Genomic DNA, 24,645 nt, shown 5'->3' with positions numbered 1-24,645 from the left:
TTGGAGACTAAAAAATGATCATTGTATTAAGAACAATAAGCTGAATGCCAAGTTAGATAAATAACAAGATTTTAGAGTAATATGTGATCACTTTTATTTTTGTTTTGTTTTAAGAAAGAGGAATACAGGAATGCCAAATATTAAGTGATGTTTGTCTGAGAATAAAGACCTGTGATTTATTAGAAGGGAATAGGGAATTTTACACCTTTGTTTTCAGATTTTTGGTGTAACCTTCAGTTCTTGTGCTTTAGTAGGTAGGAAGTCTAACAGTGATGATAACTTCTGTGCACAGCTTTGGGAGCTGTGCATTCTGATAGTAAGTGCTTGAACTCTGGCTCATAAGAGGAAGAAGGAAGATGTAAAGTGCTTGGTGGGAGCATAGAAGTACTGTCTTCTTCCCTTCATGTTTTGCCATATTTTAAGTAGCCTCCTGCTTCTTTAACTTAACACCTTTTTCTTAACTTAATAAGAGGAAGGTATATTGTTTTGCCAAAAACTAGAATTTTTTATAAAGAAAAATAAAGCCATGCATATGTTTTTGTACAAGGTCATATTGGAAAGAAAATATACAGTATCAACAAAGGAATATGAAGGAAATGTAATGATATATCTTTCATAGTGAAAAGTTTTGAATGAATATATTTATCATAATATCATGTAATTCCACTTATAGGCCATCCTGGAAATGTTTTTTATTTATTTCAAAAAATATCTTTTTAGTGGTTCTACATTTGATACAATACATAGAGTCACACTTTATATCTGTACTAGAGGCCCGGTACACAAAATTCGTGCACAGGGGCGCGGGAGGGGGGTCCCTCAGTCCAGCCTGCACTCTCTCGCAGTCCAGGACATCCCTCTTACAATCTGGCACTGCTGGCTCCTAACCGCTCACCTGCCTGCCTGCCTGATCGCCCCTAACCACTCTGCCTGCCTGCCTGATTGCCCCTAACCACTTGCCTGCCTGCCTGATCGCCCCAACCCTTCTGCCTGCCTGCCTGATCGCCCCTAACCACTCTGCCTGCCTGCCTGATCGCCCCTAATCACTCGCCTGCCTGCCTGATTGCCCCTAATCACTCACCTGCCTGCCTGATAGCCCCTAACTGCTCACCTGCCTGCCTGACTGCCCCTAACCACTCACCTGCCTGCCTGATCGCCCTTAACCGCCTCTGCCTCAGCCTCCGCAGCTGCAGCTTCATCGGGAAAGAAGTCCGGAAGGTGGTTCGGCTGTCCAGTCTAATTAGCATATTACGCTTTTATAGATAAGAAAGTTTTTCTTTTGAGTAATACATTGGATTTCTATTCATTTTTTTAGGAATCTTTGGTAATGTGAATAACCACCCCCCTTTTTACATGCCTCTGGAGAGTCATCCTGGTTTCATGGAAATAAAACAAGAGCCTCAAGCTGAGAGGCCAATAATTTTTTTTTTTTCTGGGAAACAGTAATGGTTGCCTGGAGCCCTGTGCTAAAAAGGTACCAGGTCTACCTCAGAGGTCCATAGGAAAGTGTGAGTGGCCAGTTGAGATGACTTAAGAAATGGCCACATGGGTACTACATGCTAACCTTTCTTGACTGATTGGTGAAAGCTTGTACTGTGACATCAGTCTGTGATGTTCATGTCCTGCCCTAGAAAGATATGCCTATTGTCAAACTGTCAGGTATTAAGTGCAGAAAGGAGAAGATAAAACATCTAGACTGAGGCATGTATTTCAAGGTTTAGCCAATAAACAAACAAAAAAGTCAGGCAGGTGGATTTAAATTCAGGTCTTAAAGATACTAGATGTATAACTTAACTCTTCCAATTTTTGTTCTTTAATATATTATTAAATGGGGGATAATTGCTCTAATAGAGTTTTTATGAAGATTACCTTTAATGTATAAGAATTGTCTAGCTCAGTTCTTATGTACTTAGATATTCAGTGAATGGTAGTTTTTTTATGGTGTGACTTTATTTCTCATATTCTTGACATTAAATTGGTTAAGATATACTTTCATAGTCATTTTAATATAGTGTTGTTCAGCTTAATTTTATTCTTCTATTGATTTAACTATTTGCTTGAATATCCTTACCTATTGTTTCTTGCCACTGTTAGTATATCCGGAACTGTGTAATGAACAGGACCTTGCCCCATTTTATACTTGTGGAATGTTGCAAGATCAAAAAGATGTATGAACAGGAAATGATTGCCATAGAGGCTGCCATAAATCGAAATTCATCTAACCTTCCTCTTCCTTTACCACCAAAGAAGCGAATTATTTCTGTAAGTTTCATGTGTGAACTTTTGCCAACCCCAAAAGGCATGTGATTTTGTTAAGTTGTATACGTAAGTCTCTCTCTCTCTCACACATACACACACTTTTTTTTTTCACTTTTCCTTCTGTGAAAACCAATGCATACAAATCCCTTTCCATTTATAATAATTATCTGTTTAGTTACTATTATTTTTCTTTACTCAAGCTACATATAAATGTAAATATGACATTTATATTTCTGTTGTTCTTTTGGTTCCAAATAAAAATGCCATTAAATTAGAGAGATTTTTTAGATTAGAGCTGAACATGGGACCTGAGTAATTTGAGACATTGTGGTAGAAAAGTTAGATGTGCAGAAATAGTTGATTTACTATTATATTTCATTTCTATCAGCTTAGCTATGATAGTGTTGTGGTATACACTGAATGGCCAGATTATTATGATCTCTGAACACATCATAATCTGGCCACTCTAATATATATATTAGAGGCCCGGTGCATGAATTCGTGCATGGGTGGGGTCCGGCCAGCCTGGCCAGTGGGAGGAGACATGGGTGGTTGACCAGCCTGCCTGCTGGTCGAACTCCTGGTCGAGGGGACAATTTGCATATTAGCATTTTATTATATAGGATATACACTGAGTGGCCAGATTATTATGCGTTCAGAGATCATAATAATCTGGCCACTCAGTGTAATTTGCCTGTCTTATTGAATACTCTTAGACTTTAATTGTATCAAAAGAAGAAATGTTTGTGTTCATGGGAACAGTTAACACTTTTTAAATAGTTATTCAGTCTTAACAAATTGTATGAGTAAGATATTATCTATATATTAATTTAAATGGTAAATTCTTAAATTATTCAAAGCTTTTAATACTATTTGTTTATGATATTTAGCTTAGTGAATCTCTTAGCAATATTGGAATGCTGCTTGTGTTTTACCGTGAGAGTTAGGTGCTACTGGTTATGATGCTTAATTTAACATATGTGACTTTCAGTTGTTAGTTTAGAGGTCTCTTTTCATTATTTTGCCAGTGGACATGAGAATTGATGAGCTGATTTCATTGTTGGCATAAGATATTCATGTCTTTAATTAAAATACCTTGTACTTATTTCATTCTTTTACAGCATGTTTGGGAAAATAACAACCCTTTCCAAATTGTCTTGGTTAAGGGAAATAAACTTAACACAGAAGAAACTGTAAAAGTGAGTACTTGCTAAGATTTGAATTTGTCATCTGCTCCATTATTTAAATAACTCACTGATATGCTCAATGAATGTCACATTGGAAATTAAATTTTACTAACATTGGTCAATTATACGAGGTAGAATATGGCAGTTAATTATAAGACAAGAATTTTTGTTATTAATTAAAAATGTTTTTTTGTTTTAAACTATTCTTTAAATACTTGCTTGGAGATGTAATGGATAGATTGACATTTTCCAGTATATTATATAAAAGAAATTGCTTTAGAACAGGGATATAGCAAGTGAAATTTAAGTTGAAACTATAGGTTACGTGTTTGTATGCAAGCTTGCTCTTCTTTCTTGGCCTTGCTTAGAGCTGCACCCAGTCCCCGCCTTTTTTTTCTTTTAAACTTGCTGAGCACAAAAAATGTAATACAATTTCCTGCAAGAAAATAGATGACTACATTATAGACCACAAGTTGTTAACACATGGAGATTTATTACACAACCCCATACAATTAAGTGAAGACTTAACAAGGCATTTTGTCTCAAAGTATAAAGCATGCATTTTCCCCTATTTTGTTTGGCAGGAAATTAAGCGAACAGTTTTGTGATCCAAGAAAGAGATTCAGTTAGTTTGAGATGTTTGCTGGCATGACAATATATACAGGAAGCACCTTGCCAAAGATTACCAATAGCTTGCTTTTGTAAATGGACATTAAAGATTCTTTGGGTAGCTGTCATTAAAATAAGGGTGTGTGTTTTTTCTCTTATATTCTTAGCTAGATTTGAATTTTTAATGAGTGTGTGTATGCCAATTAGCCTTTGTTTTCTATTTTAGTGGTAATTTTATTTTTTCCTTTAATTTAAAATTTTCTTATTAATTATTTTCCAATTGTAAAAGTGTAACATTGTTGCAACAGGTTAAAAAAAATCCAAACATGATTAGAGAAAAAAGTTACCGATCTCTCCTACCTATCTCTTTATCATCATATATAACCAGTATTGTGAGTGACTTCCATATTTATATAAATAGAATATATACATATAGTTTGGGGATTGAATAGGTTTTGATTGTGTTTATTTTGTTGATTGGTTGGTTTGTTAAAAAGGGATGATATTGTATGCATTATTCTGCAACCTGATTTATTTACTTTATAATACATCTTGGACTGTCATAAATAGTCACTAAAATTCCTTGGTTATTATATTTCTAATGGCAGAAATCACATATAGGCAAATCTATCCTCAAGTCATATGGAGTATTATATATGTTTGTATAGTTTTTTTCCTTGATTTGTATGGATGGATGTGTAATTTACATTGTAAAAATGGGAATTCTTACTTGTTCTTCCCATTTGTAGTTTATTGTATTTGTCTTCTGTAGGTAATTTATGTTATTTAATTCTTGTGTAGTTATTAAATTTTCTACGGTCTTCTGTTTTATTTCTTCTGAAAAAGACCAAAGAAGCCTTCACTGCCTGCTTTATTTTTTTGAGTATTACATTTTATATGTCTTTGTCAGTGACATTTTATTTCCATAGGCTAACTTCCAACAGATAATTCAAGCTGAATTGATTCTGTTGTTTGTGGTCATGCTCTAAGGAGTAATAGTCGTAATGACACGTAAAATGTCTCCTAGTCCACTCAATCGAGTTTGCTAGTCTCCTCTCGCCAGCCCCCTTTATTTTTTCCATTGGGGTTATATTGTTGAATGTAAGTAAGTTAAGGCAATTATGACATGATTTATTTTTGTAAATACACACCATTCTGTTTAATTGCTACACAAGTTAGGAGCTCCAGTACAATGTTGAAAAGAAATCTGAAGGAAAAAAAAGAAGGGGGTATGCCGGGCTAGGACCTTCAATATATGATGTTAAATGGAAATGATGAGAGTAGATGTATCTGTCAGGATTCTTCAGAGAAACAAACAGAACCAGTAGAATATGTGGGGGGCGGGGGCATGCAGACATGCACATGCAGACGTGCACATGCAGACACACATTTATTTAAGGAATTAGCTCACATGATTGTGAAGTTGGTTAAGTCCTATGATCTGTAGGGATAGAGGCAAACTGGAGACTCAGAGCTCAGAGTTTAATTCTAGTGTGAGTCTGAAGGTTTGAGAACCAGGTGATTGTTTGAGTAGTTCCTGTTGAAGGCTGGCAGGCTCAAGACCAGGAAGAGCTGCTATTTCAGTTCTGACGACAGGAGAAAAGCTGATAAATCACTCAGGCAGGAAGAATTCTTTCTTACTCTTCAGAGGGTCAGCTTTTTTTCTTTTTCCTTTTCTATTTTATTCTTCAACAAATTGGATTAGGGTTAGGGTCACCCACTTTAGGAAGGGCAATCTGCTTTAGTCAGCCTACCATTTGAATGTTTATCTCATCTAAAATCCCCAAAGGAACACCCAGAACATTTGGACATCCCAAGGCTTAGTATTCTTAAAGGAAAGCATTCAGTCTTACAACTTTAAGTATAATGTTAGCTGTACATTTTTCAAGATGCCCTTTATTCAAGAAATTCTCTTCTCTTCCTACTGTGCTAAGAGTTTGTATCCTGAAAGGGATAAAAAAAGGTTGTACTTTGTCAAATGCTTTTTCTATATTTATTGAGATGATTGTATGTTTTTTACATTTTAGTCTGTTAATTTGATTGATCTTAAAAGGTTGAAACCAACTTTGCATTTCTGAAATATGCTCCACTCATTGAAGATGTAGCTTATATATTTTTGGATTTGTTTTATTACTGTTTTGTTATAGATTTTTATGTCTATACTCAGGGAAAATATTGGTCTGCACTTTTCTTCGCATGTAATGACTTTCTCTGATTTTGGTATCACGATAATGTTATCCTTATGAATTGAGTTGAAAAGCCTTCCCCTCCTCAATTTTCTGAACAAGTTTATGTAGGTTTGGTATTATTTCTTCTTTAAATATTTGATAGGATTTACTCCAAGCCACCTGAGCCTAGAGTTTTCATTGTAGGAAGGTTTTTAATTAGAAATTTAATTTCTTTAATGGATATATATATTTTCTTTTTCTTTTGTGTCAATTTTGGTAATTCTTGTCTTTTGAATAATTTATTTTAACTTGTTAAATTTATTAGCATTAAGTTTATAGTGGCCCTTTAAATTGGTTTTCTGTTGCTGGGTAACAGATTACTGAAAACTTTGCAGCTTAAAGCAATATCTGTTTATTAGCTCACGTTTCTATTGGTCAGTAGTCTGGGCATGGTGTGGCTGGGTTTTCTGCTTGTTGTCTTTACAAGGTTGAAATCCAGGTATTAGTTGGGCTGCATTCCTTCCTGAATGCTTTGGGAAAGAATCTGCTTCCAAGATGATTCAAGTTACTGGCCAAATTCAGTTCCTTGTAGTTGTAGGACTGAGGTTCTAGTTTCCTTGCTGGCTGTTAGCTGGGGATTGCTCTCAGTTAATAGAGGCATCTTTCAGGTCCTGGCCATGTGGCTCTCTCTCCATTTTAAAATCTAGAAGTGGAGAATTTCTCAAGCATCAAATCCTGCTCACTGTTTGAATCTATTGCAAGGATTTAAGGGCTCATGCATCAGGCCCCTAACAGATAATCTCCCTTCCTTAAAGCCAGCAATATCATATAGTATAACCTAATCATGGGAGTGAGATATATTATATTCACAGTTCCAGATGATTCTCTGTAGTCTGTAATGAAAATCCTACCTGTTTAATGAGGATTCACTACCCTGCCTGGCTGGTAATTGAATGTCTTTCAACCCTGTGAGAGTGCTTAGAGTTCTGTAGCATTCAGCTTCTTTCCTGGTCAGTCTTTTTTCAACCTTGTGACATTTCATTTTTCTGGTGCGCATCTTAATATTTACCAGAAGCTTAAACTCAATGCTGCCTAAATCTAGAAGATGGTGTCAGTGCCGTCAGAAAGCATTCAAAAAGCCCTCTAGTTACAGCTTTTTGTGGGGAAAGGGTCTTCTAACTATCAGAGAAAGTTCTCCCCATTTTACTCCTTTTTTTTTGTTTTCTGTTTTTTTCTCTGTTCTCATTTGCCTCAGTCTCTAAGAAGTCCTGTGGCAACAGCAACACCAAAGGGGGGACAGGCTTAAAATGCAGAGTTGAACCTTCCTCTTTGATTGGAGGAGTTGTAATCTCAAGAGAATGTGGTAAATCCTCATTGATTCCCCCCAACTCCCCTTCTGTTCTTCCTGCTGTTTGGCATAGTTGCAGGAAGTGTGGGTGAATAAAGCCTCAGCTTTCTGGCTAGATGACAAGAAAAGGGGAGCCCTAGCAACTAAAATGTACTCGAATGATTGCAGAGTGCGAGAGCTTGGGAAAGCAACCCCTTTAAATGTTTGTATATTTATGCTTATATGTTTATTGCTGAGCTGTTCATTGTGGATCTGAGTCTTACTACCTACATAGTTTGAGAACTGAACTATAGCAGAAATCACTAGCCAATCCTCAGACCAGTCCCTGTATGATGAACACATAGGACAGATCCAAATAATCCTGCAAAGAATTTGAAAACTGAACTGGTATTGGAACCACAGCTCATTGAAAGCTTGTTGGAACTTGCAGCATGAACTTAATCGTGATCTCCTAAAAACAAACATTAATTTTCTCTCTAGGATATAAATGAAACCCAGAGTAGTCTAACATAATGATCAAAATGTCTTGGAGACAATTCAAAATTAATTGGCATTTAAATAATCAGGAAAATCTGTCCTGGCTGGTGTGGCTCAGTGGTTGAACACTGACCTATGAACCAGGAGGTCAAGGTTTGATTCACCATCAGGGCAGATGCCCCAGTTGCAGGCTCAATCCCCAGTAGGGAGTGTGCAGGAGGTAGTGGATTGATGATTCTCTCTCATTATTGATGTTTCTTTCTACCCCTCCTCCTCCCTTTTTCTCTCTAAAGTCAATAAAAACATATTTAAAACAATAAATAAAGGACCAGGAAAATCTGAAGTTGTATGTACAATGGTAATAACAGATATCAATGCTGATATGACATAGATTTTTAGAATTATCTCACAAAGTTATTAAAACAGTTATAAAAATGTGCCAACAACTAAGGGCAGTTATAATTGAAAGTAATGGAAGAATAGAAATCTCAGATAAGAAATAGATGGTATAAGGAGGAACCAAATGGAAAATTTAGAAATGAAAAAAACAACAACAACTGTAATTTAAAGAACTCACTGAATGGACTCAACAATGGAATGGTAATGAGAACAGAATGAGTCAGTGAAGTTGAAGATTAATAATCAAAAAAATTTCCAATTTAAACAACAGAGAGAAAAATTATAGGGAAGAAAAAAGCTACAGGGCCTGTGACTATCAGAAGGTCTAACATTTGTATAATCTCAATCCCAGAAAGCAAAGAAAGAGTGCAGTTCAGAAAAACTGTTTAAAGAAATTATCACTGGGAGCTTTCCAAAGTTGGCGAAAGATATAACTATTATGACAGATTCTTCAACTTACAGAATTCCAAGGCCAGATATATCCCATATATCCCACTTATTAGTCATAAATCATAACACCTCATAGCCTAGTTATATGGGTCTCAGCACTCTTAACCTACTAAAATATATGTAACCTGGGGAAAGAAATTGTGTCTTAATCTTTTTATCTTATTTTAGTGCCTAAATCCTAAATAAACTTTTGTATAATGAATTAATAATACATTTTCATGTAGCTATAACATCTTTATATCCTTAGTTAAAGGTAGCACATGGCTTCTCCCACAAATGAGAACAAATCTGTCTCTTTACAAAAGTGATATACTTCATGAAACTGAGAATTTCAGCCTATTATTCATGCTACTGTCCCCCCCCCCCCCCGCCTTTTTTTTTTTTTTTTTTTTTGGTGTCTAATATCTAAAGGCAAAAATGTAGTGGATTTTGGCCATATTGCAAAATTAGAAGGAAATTAAGTGTTGATGTTGGGAAAAAGTTTCATATCTTGCCCAAAACAGAACATTTTTAATTGGTGAGTTCAGGAATACAGTCTGTGTGTATGCTTGGCACACCCTTGCTGGAGCACAGTGGCAAGGCCTTTTCATTATAAAGCCTGCCTTCTCTTGCTCTCCATGTGTTTTGGGGCTTGTGAAAATGTGTCTCTTTGGAAGTGTACTACAGTCAGACAATAAAATGTGTGACTGTATTAAGCATAATGGTGGCTTTAAAATTCTGCACTTTTCAGTCTGAAGATGATCCAGACCAAGCATCAGGAAATGGGACAATTTTGACATTTCACATGATAGAAGTTTAGGGAATGGTTTTTCTTACTGCTTTTTCTGAAAACAAAACCTTTAATACATCTGATACCATGGGAGATTTTAAGTTCCGAAAACAGAATTTTTTTCATTTTATTTTAAATGTGGATTAATTTTTCTATTCTTGTTTTTAATCAACTTTACTCTTTTAAAGAGATTTCTCAAGCAGACATAATCTTAATGACTTGGTTTTAAATAAGTCACACTTTGACTATTAGATAATGAATGTTATTTCAACAGATTTCTTCAAAATGTGCAGGGTCTCTTTTTTGTTTATTGTTACCATGCCCAAGTTACACTCATTCTTTATTGTTATTCTTTTCCAGATCACACCCTTTACTGTTTCTGTTTACAGCTAGTATAGGACTTTTCTATTCATTATACTTGAGGTGTTGTTTTTTTTTAAGCTTTCTAGCCATCTGATCCATAATTTTACTTCATTCCTTATGTCAGAATTTTGCCAAAAGTTGGTTGATGGAATTATAACTAGCATTTTTTGTTTTTATTTTAAAATATTAACATTTATTGAATACTTATGTAGTGGGCTTTTGCTTGTATTTCTGTTTTTAAGCTCAGCAGTTTATTGTAAATAGCTTGGCTTTATCACAATAATGTTGAAAAATAATTTATTTTTTTAATAATTTATCTTTCAAAAGTGGAGTCTTTGAGGTCACTGAGAGTGAAAATTGAATAAATTTTTATCCTAAAATTTCTAACTTCCATTATATCATACAAAAGATGCAAAATATGTTTTATGTATGTTTTGTCTTATGATTTATTTACTCTCATTTCACAAATGATTTGAGTCAAGTGCACTTGTGCACATGCACTTGTCTCCTCTCTCTCTCTCTCTCTCTCTCTCTCTCTCTCTCTCTCACATATACACACAAAATATACAAAGTTTTGACTTTTTAAAAAATAATTGAGGCCCTGGCTGGTGTGGCTCACTTGGTTGGAGTGTTGTCCCGTGCACTGAACGGTCATGGGTTTGATTCCCAGTCAGGGCACATACCTAAATTGTGGGTTCGATCCCCAGTTGGGGTGCATATAGGAGGCAACTGATCAGTGTTTTTCTCTCACATTGATATTTCTCTCTCTCTCTCTCTCTCTCTCTCTCTCTCTCTCTCTCTCTCTCTCCCCCCCCCCCCCCTTCCTCTCTCTCTGAAGTCAATAAACATATCCTTGGGTGAGGATTTAAAAAAAAAAATCTTTAAAAAAATAATTGAGAAAAATAATTGAGGATATTTAATGGCCAAGAAAAGTCAGGAGCAAGATTCACAGTAGGTATGTATATACAGTAATAAGAATTTGTGGGCTACAAATTTTGCTCTCAGCTTGCAAGATAGCTAGTAGTCAAAGCAAAGAAAATATGATCACTTAAAATATTCAGAATCTCCTAAGATAAAAACAAACTAGCTATTCATGTGTTTGTAGCTCATCCTGATACTGAAGGAGATACAGTGGGTGATAAAGTGAGCACCATTACCACTGACAGCATCATTACAGTAGTAAAATAATGTTCCACATATTTGTCCCTTATAATATGTTTTACTGGGTAGACTTAAAAAATAATATTGACAGTACAATTCAGAAAAAGTTATTCTATGAGACACCAAAATAATTCAGTCTGAGTACTGTACTCAGCCAGGTGATAGTTTATCCTTAATTGAATGGTAACATTTGGACTTTCCTAAGAAACAAATATATTGTGTGTCTTTTAGGAAATTCTGTGTATATTTTTACTCAGGGATGAAAGGGTAATTTTACATTTGTGATTGGCCAGTCATTTGGCATGGAAGAGAGGCAGGCAGTTAGGTTTATCTAGAGCAGTGATGGGCAACCTTTTGAGCTTGGTGTGTCAAACTTCGCCAAAAAACTGAGCATAACTCGGGTAGTGTGTCACTTTGAGGAAAAAACATTTCGCAAATGTTTCATCCTCAGGAGCAGCAAATGTTTCATCAGAAATGGCTACGTGTGTCAGTGCTGACACGCGTGTCATAGGTTCGCCATCACTGATCTAGAGCATGGGCTTCAGATGAGTGTGACAGAGGGAAAGACAGGCACTTGCAGGGAGTTTGGGGAGAATGAAGTCAGACAAAGCTGACAGAAAGGCAGGGAGGGGTTGGTCATTGAAATGGAGGCCTAATGAGAGCAGGGGAGCTTTCCTGTGTGATGTGTACCTGAGGGAAAGGAGGGAAAATACTATGGTGCTTTTGAGGCCAAGTATTTACTTCAGGCATGTGGACCCTGCCTCAGCACTCTCAGTGCTTTCCTCTCACTGGGCATTCTTCAGTTCTTGGAAAACAATTACTGATCACTTCTTTGTTAGAAAATTGAAAAACATACCACCTTTGCTTATGATTCTCAAGCCTTTGCCCAAATATCTCCTCACTTCCAGGCTTCTATCTTCATACACATTTCTAAAGCCAATTGATATCTAAAGTTCCCAATTCATTCTCTTCCCTCTTTGACTGCCTTTCCTATTACGTTTGGTAAACCAGCTAAAGTTGCCCCTCTCTCTCATCTATCATATCTGATCAATTGATCATATACTGTTGATCCTTCCTTAATATCCTTTACCTCCATTCCTTCCTTCATCTTCTGACTCTGTCATAGTTCCAGCCTGGACTGTCTCTCCCTGAATTACAGCCTCCCGACTGCTCTTCTTGCCTCTCTTCACACCTTACCTTGAACCCCAGCATTTCTCCTCCCTGAAGACAAAGTGTTGTGGTTTTGTTTGTTTGTTTGTTTTGTTTTGACATAATAGCCTTTTTTTTTTTTTTTTTTTTTTTTTTTTTTTTTTTAGTATTTTCAAGTGGTCTTCTAACTGTTTAACTTGCATTTGCGCTTAATAGTTTTAAATGGCACTGACTTTGCTGTTAGCTTCTCCAACCCAAGCACTTTGAGACTCAAGCTGTATGGGGCTGTTTTGGGTTCTTAAGGCATGCCAGGGGAGTTTGTCATTGTTTTCTTTACCCGTTGAATTCCTTTTAAGATAATGTTTGGTACAAAAGTGCTGGAACCTTTTCCTAACCTCCTGATGAATTCAAACTTCCATCCATTGTGTGTTCTTTAACTGATGCTCAATCTTTCTGAGGTATGTTAGGAAGGAAAAGAAAACTTAGAAATCTAGGTTTTGTGTTTTTTCTTCCTACCTTCCATATAATTTTACTGACACCAAATGCCATTTATTGTGCGTTTCATGATGGGGCCATTGCTTAGAAAAGAACTGTTAAATGATTCTTATAGGCAATTAAATTTTTCTTTAGAGAATAAAGTAATTATGAAAACAAGAAATTGTGTATCAATATGCTTTCTTATTCCTCTTCTGTCTTGGCTGTTAAAAATACTAATGTCTGTTTCTCATAGTTTAGATACTTTGAGTCTAGCATAAAGGTAGATACAGAGATTTCTTTAAAGTACTGTTGTATAAAATCTTTTTAATTTTTCTTACCATATCCTTTATAAACTAAATATGAAAATCTCCAGGCTTTTAATCTAAATTTTGGGGAAATATCATTTACAACAGTTTAGAGACATGGACTTTAACAAAGGTTGCTTAAAGCTATGGCTACTCAATCTAGAAACTATTTAAATAAGCAGGGAGAAAAACGTGAATCGTGGTTTTTAACAGTAATACCAAAAATATCATTTTCATTTTTATCCATACCTTTATTAAATGGAATGAGTTTTAGGTTGATTGTGGACATTTGCTGTTATGTCTATGTTATAAGATCTTAAATTTAGATTACCAACTTGCTTCTTCTCCCTGTATATGTTTCTTTATTCTCCGAAATTAGAGGTGCGGCAGTGGTACAGTATTCATGAATCTGTATTTGTTTTTGTCTCCCTCATTACAGGTTCATGTCAGGGCTGGCCTTTTTCATGGTACTGAACTCCTGTGTAAAACCATCGTAAGCTCAGAGATATCAGGGAAAAATGATCATGTTTGGAATGAACCACTGGAATTTGATATTAATACTTGTGACCTGCCACGAATGGCTAGATTATGTTTTGCTGTTTATGCAGTTTTGGATAAAGTGAAAACAAAGAAATCAACTAAAACAATTAATGCCTCTAAATATCAGACCATCAGGAAATCTGGGAAAGTGGTAATTATATACTAACTTCTGAGAATTTTTAAAAATTAAGTAACAATGGAATAATATTATAATGAAATAATTTTAAGACCCTTTGACATAATTGAGTAATATAAGTGAAATTAATATAACTTTGATCCCTAAGAACTGATTTCATAAAGATAATAAATCTCCTTTTTTTATGTCCTGCTCATTCATTTCTCTTTTGGCCAATTTATTTTAGTAAATATCATATTATAAGTGCTCTATTATAAATGTTATACTTTTTAGGAGATACTGATGAAAAAGAATAAAGACATTTTAAAAATTACAAGTCCACAATCTCTTAACTGAAATTTCAGGTGCCACATGTTTGAGAATTAAGAATTTTGTGCATTTTAGAAAGATCATAGATCATCATATTGCATTCAACACACCTTGGGGGTCTGGGACTCAAATCTATAATCAAACACATCAGTATCCAGAAGGAAATTATATGAATAGTCACGTTAAATGAGGCAAATATTAATTTCAGGTTATTTTTTTAAACTATCAAATGAGTTATGAACAAACCTTTAGTTTTCACTTTCTTCAATTTTGAAATTGTGAATAAAGGATGGTGCGCTTTTTTTTCATATTCTCTTCCATTTAATATTTTCAGTCAAGATTTTTTCGTTTTTCTTTTCTTTCTTTTTTTTTTTTTTGTGTGTGTGTGGGGGGGGCGGTTTTTTCAGAGAGAGGAAGGCAGAGGGAGAGAGATAGAAACATCAATGATGAGAGAGAATCATTGATTGGTTGCCTCCTGCACACCCCCTACTAGGGATTGAGCCCACAACCCAGGTATATGCCCTTGACCAGAATTGAACCTGGGACCCTTCAGTCCGCAGGCTGACACTCTATCCACTGAACCAAATCATTTTTCTTCTTTATAAAAAGTTGAGAGTTTTTTGTTTTGTTTTTGAGAGAATTTTATACCTTAAAAAAATGTTGATTATTACATTTATCTATATAGATTTATCTACTTCTAGGAGCCTGGTGCACACAATTCGTGCACTCGGGATGTCCAACTGATGGCTTAGGCCCGCTCCACATAGGGTGCGGGCCTAAGCCATCAGTCAAACATCCTTAGCACTGCCACAGAGGCGAGAAAGGCTCCCGCCACCGCCGTTGCGCTCACCAGCTGTGAGCCCGGCTTCTGGCTGAGCAGCGCTTCCCCTGTGGGAGCGCACTGACCACCAGGGGACAGCTCCTGCATTGAGTGTCTGCCCCCTGGTGGTCAGTGCTCGTCATAGTGACCGGTGGTTCCACTGTTCAGTTGATTTGCATATTAGACTTTTATTATATAGGATTCTTAACATCAGAATGTAAATATTTCCTCTGATTATTATAATTTTTAAGAACTATATATTTTTATTGATTTCAGAGAGGAAGGGAGAGGGAGAGATAGTTGGAAACATCAATGATGAGAGAGAATCATTGATCGGCACCCTCCTGCACACCCCCTACTGGGGATGGAGCCTGCAACTGGGCATGTATCCTAACCAGAAATCAAACCTCCTGGTTGATAGGTTGGTGGTCAACCACTGAGGCATACCAGCTAGGCTGGTTATTATGATTTTTTCAAAATAAAATTTTCACAAAAAAGTCACAGAAGAGTTACTTTCTTAGTCTTTTCCCCTCCCCCCCATTGATACAGAATTTTTTTACTCAAAGCATTTGAGGGTTAATAAGGTTTTTTGATACACTGACTTATTAGTCTAAGTGTCTACATAAAAGTCCTATCAGCTTAGTGCTTCCTTTTTAGACATATAAATAAATTCTATGATATCTAGAGGCATTGCCTTCTTCTAGTTATATATGCTGAAAGGTCTTAAAACATACAACCTGACAATATATTAGATATATTTTCTTCAATCATTGAAAGTTTCTCCTCATTTTCAGTGGATGTACAACAACATTTCATTTTTTAGATATACTATTTTGTGAAACTTTCATTGGTTTTTAGGGTTTTCTTCAACCATTGTAAAGACATTGAACATTTTACAATATATATCTTGGAGGATTTTGTTTGTTTGTTTTGATGGGGGATAATCTAGAACTCTAGACATTTCTAGAACTAAGATTATTGGAACAAAGACATGAACATGTTTACACCTTAAAATTCATTCTTAGCATATTGATGCAATGGTATCTTTTTCAACAGCATTATCCTGTAGCATGGGTAAATACGATGGTTTTTGACTTTAAAGGACAGTTGAGATCTGGAGACATAATATTGCACAGCTGGTCTTCATTTCCTGGTAAGATTTACTTTCTAATTCTTAGTGTTAAAGAATAACTTTTGGCATGTGGACTAGTTAATGTTTCTTTATGACTCACTATTCTTTCAGTTTAGTAAAACCGTCATTTCATATCTTTATTGTTTATTTTAAAACAAATTTCCATAGGTTATTTTAATAACAAATTTCAAAAAGTTATTTGTGTCTCCATATATTGTGTTCAATGAATGTGTTCACGCTGTAAGCATTTTATATTTTTAAGTTTTTGAGAAATTCTCCAAAGGAATAATGTCTTTTTATAACTGTCTTTTCTTTATTGCTCCTTGTTGTACTAATTTCTGTAGTAGTAGAAGGAACATTCACTAATACGGGAAGAATAATAAAAACACTTATTTATTAGTTGGCTTTAGCCTGAAATTTGAGCTAAGAAGAGCACCTTCTACATGCCTATATTTTTCAAATACAGCTCAGAGTACTCCTATCAGGTCAATGGTTTTATCTCCATTTTACAAATGAGGAAAGTGAACCTCTGTCAATCTTACATAATTGGTTCAAACCTAGGATTTGTACAAAAGACTGCTTGGCTCTTCTCATTGCTCTATACTTACCCAAATGTTAGACATTTTTAGTGTGTAACTTGCATTATATAAGTGCGTTTTTTTTTCTGTCTTCATAGATATTTAATAAAATTTTGAACTAGCATTGTAAAATTATTTTGTGGGTGACAAACATTTGAAAAATGTTCATATATTAGTAGTTGCTAGCATAGAAGTTGTTTTTGGACACACCCACACACGTAATTGTTTTGTACATAAATTACAATTAGTTATTTATGGATATATATACTCATCTCACATTCTAATATTTTATGTGTGTACATATTGTGTTCCTATCCTTTCCTGCATATACCTCTAATAATTTTCACTAATCACATTAATACCCAATTATAGGAAAGCAGTGTGCATGTACACATTTCTTAAGAGGAACTATGGTTTCACCGTTAGGGTAAAAATTATGCATTTCAGCAATATATTTTTTTTTTAAAATCTGAATTTAGATTCACACATGTTCTCCAGAATCATCAAGCAACGTGACTGGTATTTTTAGAAAATATTTTGGTGGTATGAACTAGGTATACCATGAACTTAACTTTATCATCTAACAAAACGTAAGGTAAAAAATAATAAGTGAACACCTTTGCTCTGCATGTTATCAGCTCTAGAATTGTCACATTTATCCCAGTAGGAGGAGCAAGTCAAAAATGAACTATAAATCTATTATCTTGAGTTCCTAGGTCATCATTAAAAGGTATATCATTACATTTATTGTTTACTTTTGTGTCTTTCCAGAATTTTTCATGTATACACTAGGCAATATAAAAGTAGATTTTATTTTTCCCCCCATTCTTCCATAAAATAGCATATTCTGTGCAGTGTTCTGCTCTTTTGCCTTTTGACCTTTTCTCTTTACAAAAGCAGAGTTATGTTGTGATAGTTTTAACAGTTATAATGAATAACCTTGCTTATGTGCAGGTATATATCTAAAGTAAATTCTCAAAGTTGGATTTATTGAGTCAAAGAACAAACACATTTGTAATATTGATAATCTCAAATTGTTCTCTTAGAGATCGTACCAATTTGTACTCTCCATTTGCTTTTTTTTGTGATCACTTTTAAGCAAGGTTGCCTCCATAAGTTTGGGGCTGATAAGAATACTAAAATGCTACATTTGACTTTAGATAGGTTGCATTTGGTAGGACAAATAGGTATAATGCCACTAGTTAGCAAATGTAAGATCATAATTTGCCAAGAAGGTAGTTTTAGAGGTGTATAAATTATGAGGTTTGCTTCAGTCCAGTAAAGATGGAATTAAAAAGATTTTCTAGTTTTGGGAGGTAATTCTGATTGTACATACTATCTGGACATTAGGCCTAGACAGATTTTTCTCAGGAACTATAAGAGTAACTTTTAAAAATCAGTATAAGAAAAGAGAAATTAGTTTAGAGAGGGGGAGCTAGCTCTGTTCTCTCATCTTAAATTTCATGTCTCCAACATTTTACTTATCTATGAAATGAGAAAGTTAATGAACTCCAGGGTTTTATGAAAACACTGAAATTCTAAGATTCTTGTGCACAATTCTGTACATGGACTGTGTTTAGAGTGGTAGAGAAGAGGAAGGAGTGCCTTGAAGAAAGAAGCAGTTGGTGAGGTTAAAGGAAGACCACTTGAATGGAGTTGTAGAAACTGCCAGAGAAGGTGTTTAACTGTATCAGCAGTTATAGGATAATAAGGAACATTAAGTTTGTCAAAAGGAATGTCATTGATGACTGAAAATACCAGTTTGGGTACTGTGATGACCATGGAAATCAGATTACATGTGATTAAGAAGTCTATCTATACTGATGAAATAATGAGTCCTATGGGCCCTTAATTTTTTTTAATATTTTTTATTGATTTTAGAGAGATAGGAAGAGAGAGGGAGAGGGAGGAAGAGGGAGGAGTCCAGGAGGGGAGGAAGCTGGGAGGGAAGGAAGGAGGGAAGAGGGGAGGGAGGGAGGGAGGGAAGGAGAGGGACACTGAGTGGTTGTCTCCTATGTGCACCCTGACCGTAACCTGGGCATGTGCCCTGATAGGGAATCGAACTGGCAACTTTTCGGTGCATGGAAAGACACTCAGCCAACCGAGCCACACCAGCCAGGGGGCTGGGCCCTTAATTTTGATGGAGGAAGAACAGTTTCAATTAAATTTTTTTCCCCAAAATTGAGACTACTTACCAAATTGAAGAATGATGTGATGTAGTTATTAATTTTTATTAATTTTCTCATTTTAAAAATGTATATAAACACAGATTCAAATTTTGTGCCAAGCATTAACAGAAAATTAGAGGCTTACTGATAAAATTGTCTGCCATACTTCTTTAGGTGACACACTTTTAAAATCATTTTCATGGTTTAAATCCATTAAAGTTCTATTTCATTTTCAAAAATGTATTTTTAAGAATCAAAATTATTTACATGTTTTAGATGAACTTGAAGAAATGTTGAATCCAATGGGAACTGTTCAAACAAATCCATATACTGAGAATGCAACAGCTTTGCATATCAGATTCCCAGAGAATAAAAAACAACCTTATTATTACCCTCCCTTTGATAAGGTAAGATAATTATTTAAAGGGCCACTATGTGTGAAGTAATTGAATTATTAGTTCCTGGTTCTGAAGGTTTATAGTTGAAGCTCTATTTGTCTATTTCTATTTCTGTTTCAAAACATCGCATAAATTGCCAGCTTGGTTCAGTGGAAAGATCACTGGAGTCAACTCTGTTTAGTCCTGGCTTTGTCACTGACCAAGTGAGATATGTTATCTTTAGAGTTCAGGTTCCTCATTTATAAAATGAGGAAATCATAATTGTTCTCAGAGGTTTTTATTTGTTTGTTTTTCAGTTTACAAGGGCAGTAAATGCAGTTAGATGTAATTCTGAACATGTGAAATATGCCAGCATGTTGGTTCAGAGATTAAAGACATAATAACTGCTGTGTTAGAGTTGGTATTCAAGAAAAGATGATTTATGTAGAATATTACTTGTAGTAGGACTTCCTAAGGTACTATTATTTTTGTAGAATCTATAGCAAGGATTTCCATTTCTAAACACATTTCCTTAGAGTGAATTGGCATGTCTTGAGGATAAGGAGAGTAGTATCATAGTATGTCTAATTTACTTGCTAAGAGAGTTAAGTAAGCTCATATGTTTTATCTTCAGGTTTGGTATCTTTGTTTCAGGTATGATTACCGATTTTTACGATGAAATCTTTGAGCAAATTCTCAAGTAATAATGTTCCTTTTATTTCCTTAATCCATTTGTGAACAGCTACCTTTAAAAGTTGATGTTATACTAAGTAGTATTTAAATTATTCCACCTATAAACTTAATTGTGTTTTAATGTTTAACACTACCAGACCTGTAGAGAGTAGGTTTTAAAAGTAGTATGTAAATTAAATGTATATAATTTAAAGTTTTTTTCCTTTACTTGTATTTTAATTGAATTTTATCCACCTAAGAAATAGCTTTTCATTTCAGATGCTTATAAAATGTTTTTCTGATCAATAATACTTTGTGATTCTTACAATAGAAATCCTAAATATGTCAAGAACCCTCTATCTTAGTGTACATTGAGTAAAAAAGATATATTTTGACTCATCCATTACATTTATGCCATGGCTTTATTCCTTAGCATAGTAATAGAATAGGCCTAGCTGTGCCTATTTTTGTGTTTAATTATGGTATATTTGACAATCAGGTATAACTTTTTTGAAGTCAGATGAGATCGCATTTCAAAGCACTTTTTCAAATATGACATCCTGTGCAAATATAAATGTTTTTAATATAATGCTTTAAGAGAAGTTTAATTTTTTTAAAATGTGTTATTTCAACATTGCATAAGTCCTCTCCATTCAGTCATTAAACTTTCCTTTGTCTTTGAAGATCAACTTGGGATGAAGATTTTAGTCTTTAAGTATGTCTAAACACATTTATACTTACTGGGTTTTCTTTAATAGTACAATTTTTATAATAGTACAACTTTTTGGTGTTTTATAAACACCAAATCAAATAATACAGATATAAAAAGTGAAAGTTCCCCATATTCTTTTTCATGTGTTTTTTGTGTGTGCTGTAATCTCACATGCATTTTGCTTTTCAAATCAACTTTATTTTTATTGCTTAGTTTTAATAACCATAATCTCATTTTACTATTATAAAAACCCTATGAAATAGGATGGGAATTATCCTTACATTTTACAGATGAGGATACAAATTATTAGCTTGTTATCTAACTCAGATATAGATTCTCAGATTCTTTACCACTGATCTTCTTCCTGAATTCATGGGGTCACATCTTTTCAATAATTAGAGCCCTTTTGAACTTAATGATTTAAAAAGTATTTTTAGGTTTTTTGATATCTGTTAATTCAGAAAAAAAGTGCTGACAAATGACAAAACTTTATCATTGGTAACTCTCACATACCTTTTTATTTTCGTAATCAGAAGACATTTACCTATATTAAAAAAAAATGTTTTCCCCACCTCCATATGCAAGCCACTGCTCACTTTATCCACAGACAATCCTAGTGCATCCCAGGATTCACAGTCCCTGTAGTTATGCCATTGGTTCCTAGTTTTCTGGAGTTTAAAGATTGTGAATCACTGCACAATACCATTTTGCATTTCAAATTCATGTTTACATTATAAAGCATTGAAATGCCAGACTATATATACAAGTGAAGTCATTTATATTTAAAATTTTACAAATACAAGAGCCAAAGTTGATTTTTTTAATCTTTTTAAACAGATTATCGAAAAGGCAGCTGAGATTGCAAGCAGCGATAGTGCTAATGTGTCAGTAAGTATCAAGGTTTTTAAATGACTTATTATAAAGTTGTGCTTATTATTAGCTACCTTCATCTCATTTATGGCATTGAACTTACAGAAGACTGTACTCATGCATATGTACATACTAATGTTTTGTTAAATGGCAGCTGTCTGTAGGTGGTCTGTGTTCCATGGTAAGCCCTTTTCTGAGATAAACACAAGTTCAGCTAGTTTGTAAGGGATGCTATGACATCTCATAGGTTAATAATACTCTGAATACTATTAAGTTGAATGAGGAGGCTGTAATTTTCCTTTTTTAATGTGTTTTTGTTGATTTTAGAGAAAGGGGAAGAGAGCAAGAGCAAAACATCAGTGTGAGAAACATTAATTGGTTGCCTTCCATATGCACCCTGACCCAGGTCGAACCCGAAACCTGGGCACGTGCCCTTACCAGCAGTCGAACTGGCAGCCCTTTGGTGCATGGAACAGTGTTCAACCCACTGAGCCACACTTGTAGTTCTGTTGTCTAAACTATACATTCCATTCAAATTTAGCCAGTTTTCTCAATAATGTCCTTTATTGGGTACAGGATCCAACTCAGGATTATTTGTTGTATTTCATTGTTGTGCGTCTTTCATTTCCTTCATTCTAAAGCAGTTGCTCAGCCTTTCCTTATTTTAATAACTGACTTTTTATAGAATACAAGCCAGTTACTTTGTAGAATGTCACTCACTTTGGATTGCCTAATGTTTTATCCATGATCAGAAACCAGCTATGCATTTTTAGCAGGAATACTATAGAAATAATGGAGTGTTCTTCTTTACTGAATTTTATCAGGAAGCAACAATGTCAATTTGTGTGATTAATATTGACACTAATTGTTATCATTTGATCTACTAGGTTTTTCTCTATAAAGTTAGTAAGTATTTTATGGGGGTGTATTTTGACTCCAAGTAGACATCCTGATTCACATTTTTACCCAGTTGTTTTAATATTAACATACCTTGCTTGAATCAATATTATTACAGTGGTTTGCCAAGTGCTGAATTTAAAATTTATTTTTCCTGTTAGATTTATTAGTTGGCTTATACCATAAGATAGAGGTTTTCTTCTCCGTTTTTTGCTCACTCTCTTTTTTTTAAGGTATAGTAATACAGACTCATGATTTCCATTTTATTTAGTGATTTATAATTAATCACTGGCATTTATTTTGATTTTCAAAAATGACCCAGACTTGGCCAGTGGCAGCCCATTCAAGCTCTCCTGTGACTTCAAAAAAAATTTTTTATTGATTTCAGAGAGGAAGTGAGAGGGAAAAGGGAAGAGAGAAGCATCAATGATGAGAGAGAATCATTGATCGACTGCCTCCTGCATGGCACCCACTGGGGACCGAGCCTGCAATGCAGGCATGTGCCCTGACCGGGAATTGAACCGGTGACCTCTCCGTGCATAGGATGATGCTCAACCAACTGAGCCACACCTGTGAGGGCCATTGGTTGCTTCTTCTATTTTCCTCGATCAGGTATCGAATTGCAGCCTTTGCATATGGGGATGCAGCTCTAATCAACTGAGCTACCTGGCCAGAGCTACTTTTCTTTTAAAACTTAATATGTTTGGTTTATCTTTTTGTTGGTTTGTTTTGATCGGAACTGAAAATTAAAGAAGAAATTTAGTTCAAATAATAACTTATTTTTAATCCAGATTGCAATTCTGCCACCTAGTGTTTGCATATGGATTTTTATTTTTATTATTATTATTTTTTTTAATTTCTTTATTGATTAAGGTGTCATATATTTGTCCTCATCCCCCCATTCCCATCCCACACCCCTCCCCACACATGCCCCCACCCCCCTGTTGTCCCCAACCGCTGGTTAGGCGCATATGCTTGCACACAAGTCCTTTGGTGATCTCTCCCCTTTACCCCCACCCTCCCCTACCCTCCCTCTGAGGCCCGACAGTCTGATCCATGCCTCCTTGTTTCTGGGTCTGTTCTTGTTCATCAGTCTATGTTGTTCATTATTTCCACTAATGAGTGAGATCATGTGCTATTAGAAATACACTTATAAGAACCGAAAATGAGACAAGCAATAATGGTTATGGTGACAGGAAATGAATCAGTCTGTAGTGAGTTTCTTTCTGGGCCAACAGTTCTTTTGAGACCCAATTACAATGTCCAACAGTTCCTTATGTGTACATGTCAGCACTGACATTACAGTTCTGGATGGTGGACAAATGGTGGTAATGCAGGTCCGACTCTCTCTGGTTTGGTCCTGGGCAACCTGCAGTGATGCACAGCTGCTGCTAGTATGGGAAGACCACGTCAGCGTCTTCCATCTCTGGACTGCTTCTCTTCCGTCTTCATGGCTGGAGTAGTCCTGTCGATTCTTCTCTGTTGCATATGGATTTTTAGGAAACAATATTTTTCTTTTCTCAGAACTGCTTGAGAATAATTCCTTCCTTTATTCTTTGCTTACAGATGTTATATTTGACAATAAAAACCTTAAAAGGAGAATTCATCTTTATTAATCTTTTTGAGTAATTCGATTTTAGGTATCTCACATGTTAAAGCTGATAAATTATTTATAAATTCATTGTATAAAATTTGCTAAGTGTTTGCCAGGGATGTTTGCACAGTTCAGTTCTATAATGAGTAATTTTACTTTCTTAGAGTCGGGGTGGAAAAAAGTTTCTTGCTGTACTGAAGGAAATCTTGGACAGGGATCCCTTGTCTCAACTGTGTGAGAATGAAATGGATCTTATTTGGACTTTGCGACAAGACTGCAGAGAGAACTTCCCACAGTCACTGCCAAAGTTATTACTGTCGATCAAGTGGAATAAACTTGAGGATGTTGCTCAGGTAACAAAAGATCACTTCTGTAACACCCTTTGGGAGTATATGTTACTTTGTTGCTTTTGTGTAAATTGTCCTTTCCTACATAGTAGGTATATGCGTATAGGTTGGCTATTTTTCTATAGGAGAAATTTTGAGATTTTAACTCTTATATATAATCTAAGTAGTAGTCCAGAAAGTATTAAGATTTAAAAAGCCCAGATTCTGTGTAGATTTCCTGTATCTTTCACCAAACACAATAAAAACATGGTTTTGGTAATAATAATTATACACACACACACACACACAGTAATTAATGACAGGTTCTAGGTCCTGGGTTACTTCTAACAGGTCACTGAACTCTAAACTTTTAATCTTAAGATCCTTTGCAGT

At 35.1% G+C, this 24,645-nt stretch overlaps 1 protein-coding gene across 1 annotated transcript in view; it reads left to right on the top strand.

Annotated features, from left to right (window-relative positions):
• PIK3CB (phosphatidylinositol-4,5-bisphosphate 3-kinase catalytic subunit beta) overlaps positions 1–24,645 on the top strand; it is a 144,246-nt gene that overhangs the window by 84,265 nt on the left and 35,336 nt on the right. Inside the window, exons 7-13 of the mRNA XM_079794467.1 lie at positions 2,095–2,262; positions 3,381–3,458; positions 13,561–13,812; positions 15,983–16,079; positions 19,081–19,211; positions 21,403–21,453; positions 24,091–24,279. Coding sequence (XP_079650593.1) covers positions 2,095–2,262; positions 3,381–3,458; positions 13,561–13,812; positions 15,983–16,079; positions 19,081–19,211; positions 21,403–21,453; positions 24,091–24,279 — 966 coding nt within the window. The remainder of the gene's footprint in view (positions 1–2,094; positions 2,263–3,380; positions 3,459–13,560; positions 13,813–15,982; positions 16,080–19,080; positions 19,212–21,402; positions 21,454–24,090; positions 24,280–24,645) is intronic.

This window comes from Cnephaeus nilssonii, assembly GCF_951640355.1.
Source record: "Cnephaeus nilssonii genome assembly, chromosome: 17".
NCBI lineage: Eukaryota > Metazoa > Chordata > Mammalia > Chiroptera > Vespertilionidae > Cnephaeus > Cnephaeus nilssonii.
The sequence above is the reverse complement of the archived record's forward strand: the minus strand, read 5'-3'. Positions and strand labels throughout refer to the sequence as shown.